This window comes from Epinephelus moara, chromosome 11 (genome assembly GCF_006386435.1).
Source record: "Epinephelus moara isolate mb chromosome 11, YSFRI_EMoa_1.0, whole genome shotgun sequence".
NCBI lineage: Eukaryota > Metazoa > Chordata > Actinopteri > Perciformes > Serranidae > Epinephelus > Epinephelus moara.
In genome coordinates this window covers 2,308,655-2,315,343 of record NC_065516.1, presented here as the reverse complement: position 1 = coordinate 2,315,343, position 6,689 = coordinate 2,308,655, and the positions used below count along the sequence as shown (strand labels likewise).

Sequence of the window (6,689 nt, the reverse complement as noted above, 5' to 3'; positions counted from 1 at the left end):
TATGTTTCTTTTATGATTCCAATCCATTCCTCTTTTGCTGTGGCTCAGCATTTAAATAACCTTTATCAGATTTGATGGTTTAGTCACAGACTTTCCCAAAAAGTGTTGTGCTTTTCTTTCACAAATGTGGGAATGAAATTGAGTTAAAATGTACATAACAGTGAAATTTATCTGGCCGGGCAGCTCTCTGGGTGCTCAGCACCCCTAAACCTCTGATCCTAGAATCGCCCCTGCTGGGAGGTGTCCTACCCTGAGGTAATGGCATGTGCCAATGGATCGCATTTATGGGTATGCGTGATATACTGTGCTGTTGAGCACCAACCAACCTGGTTCTGCCTGCGTGAAGCTAATTTAAGCATGCAAATTTCGGTGCAAAGTTGACCCCTTGCTACACAAATGAGCCTTGCCAAAAAAACAGTCCAATTCACAAAGAGCAGTGCTGAGAGCCAAACACAGTTACAGTGAAAGAATTAACCTCTTCAGAGTGCTGGTGGTAATAGGGGAGCATTGTAAGAGGTGTCACGCCCAAAGTTCCCAGTGTGAGGGACTGAATGATATAAATTCTTTTGTCCACTGCTTCAAGTCTTGTCATCCTCTCTTACAGTCTGAGGGTTTGCATTTGAAAACACCAACAGCACTGACAGACTGGGACGTTAAATCCCAAATACAGTTCCCCTCTGCAGGCTCTGCACCTTGTCAGGCAGGACCTGTAGCTCATGGCTTTCTTTATGTATCTGTCTTTGTTCCACCTGCTGTGTTCACAGTGCAATGGCAATATTTATACATTGCCACATGTATAACTGCAATCAGATGCAAAAAGGGCACACTGCACTCACCTGAAAAACTCCATGGGTGTGTCTGTGCTGTGATATCATAATCACAATATCTTTAGTGAATTGGACCCTGAGACGGGACAGATAGTGGTCGCAGGTGATGAACAATTCATGGTGCTGTCAGCGGCAGCATTACATTCTTTGTGAATTTGCCTGTCACAGTGAAGCTGGACAGCTTTGCATTCATGCACTACTACTGTCTAAAAGCATGATTTGGGCAATACAGGACTTTTTCTTACATTAAAATGATAAGGAGTCATCTCGTAAAAGACACTGAAACAATAATGACTGTTTCTTTTTTTCAAAAGGACAAATCACATTAAATTCATAGATTATTCCGGGGCGTCAGTGGCTTAGTGGTAGAGCAGGCGCCCTATGTACAAGGCTGTTGCCGCAGCGGCCCGGGTTCGACTCCAGCCTGTGGCCCTTTGCTGCATGTCTCTCCCTCTCTCTCTACACATTTCACACTTCACTATCCTATCAATTAAAGGCAAAAAATGCCCTAAAAAATATCTTTAAAAAAAAAAAAAAAATTCATAGATTATTCCCCCTTTGTGCTGTAACTTTTTCATGTTCATATACACGATTGCAAAATGTAATCTCATAGGAAAGAAGAATTTCAGGCTCCTTTATAGAGTACAGTATAAAATAAGTCTTGGACTGACTCAAACCACCACTGAGCCTCTTCATGCTCTGTTTACTAAACTGTGTATTTACTTACACGTCTCTACAGTGCGTGAGTGTTTGTGTACCTGACTCTGCAGCTCAGTCGCCTCTTTAGCGTGTAGCGTCTCCAGAGTTTCAGGTAGCTGGTGGTACAGACAGCTGCTCGCCTCCTTCCTGTTCGCCTTCTTGTATTTGGCCTGAAGCAGAAAACATCAGCTGTTAGCTGCTGTTCCCACCACGCTACTCAATTTTAGTTGAGAAATATAAGCGAGCAGGTGTTAGCCACTGCTGCTGCTGTGAAATCATTTTACTGAGTTTGTTGGTCTTTAGGTGAAGAAAAAAAGGTGATTTGCTCGATGTGTTGTTTTTGCTCCACACTCAAGCATCAATAAAACACTGCGGGGAGACATTTCCAGTCTTGAATTTTCTATCCTGACTTTTTTCTGCAGTTTACAGGGTTGATAATGAGTTATTAATGTAAAAAGACCCTGCCCCCTCCCCCTTGCTTGTTTCCTTATTTTCCCCTTGACACACTTTGGTGTATCACGGCCCTCTCTGGCTCATATTATGAAGTTTTTCCAATAAAGGCTGTTANAAAAAAAAAAAAAAAAAAAAAATTAATGTAAAAAGACCCTGACTGATTACCTTAATTTTTCTTAATTTGACAGTTAAAGTATTTCAAGTGGTGGCTCACAGCAGGAAGGTCCTGAGCTTGAATCCAGTGAAAAGACAGAGAAACAAACCTCACTCTGCAGCTCAGAGACAGTTTTAGCCAACTGAGTCTCAGCTGTTTCTGGAAGCTGAGAGTAGAAGCTTTGAGAAAGACTTCTGATCCCGTCCTCTTTGTATTTACTCTGGACAGAGAGACGTCATACTCAGTCAGATATAAAACATATTACAAGGAATATATCCTCTTGTGTAGCTACCTGTTGTTGCAGATGTGTGTAAATGTTTGTGTTCCTCACCACGCTCTGCAGGTCGGACATCTTGGCGGCGAACTGCGTCTCAGCCGTTTGCGGCAGCTGAGCATACAAACTGGACGACATGGACTTTTTCCCGCTCTGCTTGTACTTGTTCTGAAGAGAACAGCATCAGATGGAACAAAAAAAAACCAGTAACACCTCCTGTGATGTCAGAATGAATCACTTGTTATCTCTCAAAACATTGTCTCTTGTACATAAGCATAATGCATTCACTTTAGAACAAAACTACTCTATGACATATATTAGGGTTATTTTGAGTGTTGGACACACAAGGTAAATAATAAGAGGAAATGCAGTTTAAGGGATGTGAAGCTGGCAAATGCACCATCACAAAGCTGATAACAGGGCTGTTTTTCTGACTTTAGAGATGCACGGTTCTCACAGGACAGCCACACGACAAAGATACCACAATCTTGTAGAATATGATGCATTGATGTAGACTGAACTACCCAACAGTATATAAAGGAGTTCAAGGGAACACATTTTACTGCACATACTTTTACTATAAGTACTTCAGGTGCATTTTAATGATAGATATTTTTATGTCAGTAAGGGTTTGAATGCAGGACTGTAAGTTGTAGTGGAGTATTTTCACAGTGTGGTATTAGTACTTTTACTGCAGCAAAGGATCTGAGTACTTCCTAAGACTGATGAATATGCTGAATATTTGAATACTTAGTGAGATAATGCTGCCACCGTACCGACTACAAACAGCATTGCAGACATGCACGGCTTTAAGTGAGGTGTCTTCAAAGAACAACATATTATTCATTCATTAATTCTTTCAAGAATAACATTTGAGCTTCTCTCTGTCCGTGCATCAGTAACAGTGAGTGTGCAGAGTGCAGAGTGCAGGCAGGGCGAAAGGTTTCCTCCACGTCTCACATCTCTGTTTAACATGAAACAACATCAGGACAGACAATCGCCGACTGTTTCATTTTACCCAAACTGAGCATGTGCATGAGTGAATGTGAATAATAGATGTGTGTACCTCACTCTGCAGCTCAGTAACCTCTTTAACATGCTGCGTCTCCAGAGTCTCAGGCAGCCGGTGGTACAGTGAGCTGCTGGCTTCTTTCTTCCCTGCTTCCTTGTATTTGACCTGCCGAGAAAAAACAGGTCAGAGAACTGTTTGTTTTACATGACCGATACCACATTATAAATTTTTAATACATGCCCCTTTTTTGTTGTGGCTGACATTGCTGGTTTTTATTGAGGATTGTTTAATTGTCATGAAAAGCTGTCAGTTCCACTTGCTTTGAAAAGATTCATATTGTCGCTGTTTTTGTCTGCAGTTGTCTAAAAACACGAGCTGAAGGAGAAGAGACTCCAGAGTAGAGATCAAGCAAAGCTGATGCATTTCTCATTTTTGTTGAGAAAACGGAGCTGGTCAAAATCAAGAATCGAATCACTCTGAATCTGTTTAAAGGGCGGGTTCATTACTTTTTGTGTTTCAGAGTCAAAATGCTATTTTTTCAAAGCCCTTCTAAAAATGTTTTCCCACATGACCTGACAAAGGTTTTTGGATGATGGCGTTGCAACATACAACCCCCAGCCTGCTTAATGTGCCTCTTTATGACTGAGTCAAGTGTTCTTTGGAAATTCTGTGTTATCAATGTTCCATGTTAGCTTAATTTCTATAACCCACTAACCAGCATGGAAGCTAAACAATGTGCTGCTGTGGACGCCACGTTACTTTGGATTCTAAAGTCACACAATAACACTAACAAGCTAACTGATCAAGGCAGCAGTAGCCCTGCAGCTGTTCTGCGAGACAAAAAACACTGTTTTTGTCAGCAGAGTCTGGTGGCTTTGAAAAGAGCGGCTTCAGTTCCTCATTGGAAAGGGCTGTCAGACGGTAAGGTAAAGCAGTCATAGTCATACAAATATAGTGTTTACTTAAACCAATATGGATTTTTTAGGTGGCTAATATACGCTTGGCTGCAGCCCTCATATACAGCAGTACATTGCTCAGCTTCTGTGTCGGTACTCCTGTCTGCTTCTCCAAACTTGGGGCATGCCAACTGACTGGCTCTACTATAGGTAATATACTGACTATATAGAAGTACCTCAAACAACCCCACATCAAAAGATCCAAACTATCCCTTTCATGCTAGCCTACCTCACTGCTTTTTGCTCACAGTTGAGTGGGTGTTTCCATATGAAAAACTTGCAGATGGAGCAGGCCCCAGGAAGTGCTCTGGACTTTGAAGTCAATTTATCGTAGTGGCCAAACAGTTTAACTACAACTTCTGGGTCCATCACGTAATGCCTTTGGGCCCAAAAAGACTTTTTTTGAGTCCATCAGGTTTTGATCCATTCAGTCTGATAACATTTTGAAAGTTGAGAAAAGCTGCATGATTAAATCATTTCATCCCCATTCAAGCTAGCAGACAGCTAAACTGGCAGTTAACAGCTAAAAAGTGCGCTTGGTCTACGGGCCCAATGATGCAGAACATCTGGATATTTTTCAACCCGTTCTCATTCTAAAGTCGTCAAACACCGCTGCTTGATTACTGATTTCAGTGTCGGACACCAATAAAAAATGCACCCTTTTGTGGCGGTATGATATGCCCCCTGGGTGCCATCAGTTTAAAATGCTGCTGGATAACAAAATAATTTAAGGAGCTGAAAAGTCACTACAGGGCAGGCAGGAGGGGTGGTGGAGGAGTCCAAAACCGGACTTTCACCCAGGAGGCTGATGTTCACTTCCTGTACGAATGTTGAGCCATGATTTTTTTTCTAAACCTAACCACGTGCTTATGATGCAAGAGGTAATAAAGATAAATACAGGGTGTTTACTATCATTCTAGTTTGTGTTTTTAAAACGACTGAATGCTTGAAACGAGCAGTAACTGTAGTTTTTCCTGTGAAAACAGACGTGTGTTTTGAAAAGACACAATGCAGGCAGCAAGTGTAAATTGACACGGTGTCCCAGAACATCAACAACACTTAGGATACCTAGAGTATGATACCTAGACCTGAAAGTCAACTGACCAAACAGCGATATGTGATGAGTTGGGGGTGACAAAGTGTTGTAATTTTACACCCGAGATGTCGAACTTTTTTAGCTCCATGAGCCACTGAGCAACTTTTACAGAAATGACTGAGCCCCACGTTCAACTCTGTATCCAGTTCTCTTAATCATCCATGAGCTTGAGTTGACCTTTAGCAGCATAAGAGGAGGAAGAAGAGTGTGATAGAGAGAGGTATCCAGCAGCTCTGAATGTGTTTCTGATAAGAAGACCAGAATAGAAGACAGTGGTCAGTTTATCTGGAATGTGCTGACATGTTGGAGTGTCTGAGATGGAGCACACACACATGATTTTGTTTCTTAGCACACTACGCTGACGTACAAACTTTCTCTGAAGACTTCAAAGGTGTTATTCTAAATTTTCCTACAGTTAACAAATCACAAGACAACAACGAGACTGACAATGTGTTAGTCTGCCTCTTAAAGACTTCAGACCTTTCCCAAATCGAAGCCCCCTCACACAGAGTGTAACTCTGTTTGTAGTCAGCTAAACAGCTGAATAAAGCACCCTTCGTTTAGGTGTAGGGGATAAACACAACAGCAGGCTTTGGGACAAACGTTCCTCTTTGTGGGGGAAAGAGAACTGTCGTAACCTTTTTTTAAACATCCCATTTTATGTTCTTTATATGTATTTGTATCACTTATATTTGATCTGTATGTGCTGCTGTTTACCAGAATTTTGGATATTATTCTTTTGTCAGTGAAACAAATAAATAACTTGATAAATCAATAAATTAATAATAGAAAAAAAACATTTTGTTTGGAAAACATCTTCTCATTTTTCACTCTAATGTTTATAAGCTACTTACTTTACAGTTCCTGTAAATATACAACACTTTGCAATCACATCAATAACTGTTTTCTATAGACTAGCGAAGGGTATATTTGATCCTTAAAGGGAAATTTCGGTTTATTTCAACCTGTCTCCTATCGTCCTAAATTTGGTTCAAGTGACTAGTGACATAAAAATAATAGTTAGCATGTTAGCCGTTAGCCTAGATACAGCCGGGGTGCATAGTAGCATCAGACCTGTTAAAACGTAAGTGAACGGGCAACCTTCAAGTGCAAAGTTAGTCCACTAAACAAGCTTTTTTTCCACAAAGACCGCCTCATATCGTTAGGATAAATGTCAGAGAACATATAGAAAACGACATGTAAACGTGTTGTCTTACC

The 6,689-nt window shown here is 41.0% G+C and overlaps 1 protein-coding gene across 1 annotated transcript in view; it reads right to left on the bottom strand.

Moving 5' to 3' along the window:
- Positions 1-6,689, bottom strand: part of LOC126397572 (nebulin-like) — a 114,449-nt gene that overhangs the window by 40,169 nt on the left and 67,591 nt on the right. Inside the window, exons 42-45 of the mRNA XM_050056453.1 lie at positions 3,474-3,584; positions 2,465-2,575; positions 2,243-2,353; positions 1,586-1,696 (exon numbers count right to left, since the gene is read on the bottom strand). Coding sequence (XP_049912410.1) covers positions 1,586-1,696; positions 2,243-2,353; positions 2,465-2,575; positions 3,474-3,584 — 444 coding nt within the window. The remainder of the gene's footprint in view (positions 1-1,585; positions 1,697-2,242; positions 2,354-2,464; positions 2,576-3,473; positions 3,585-6,689) is intronic.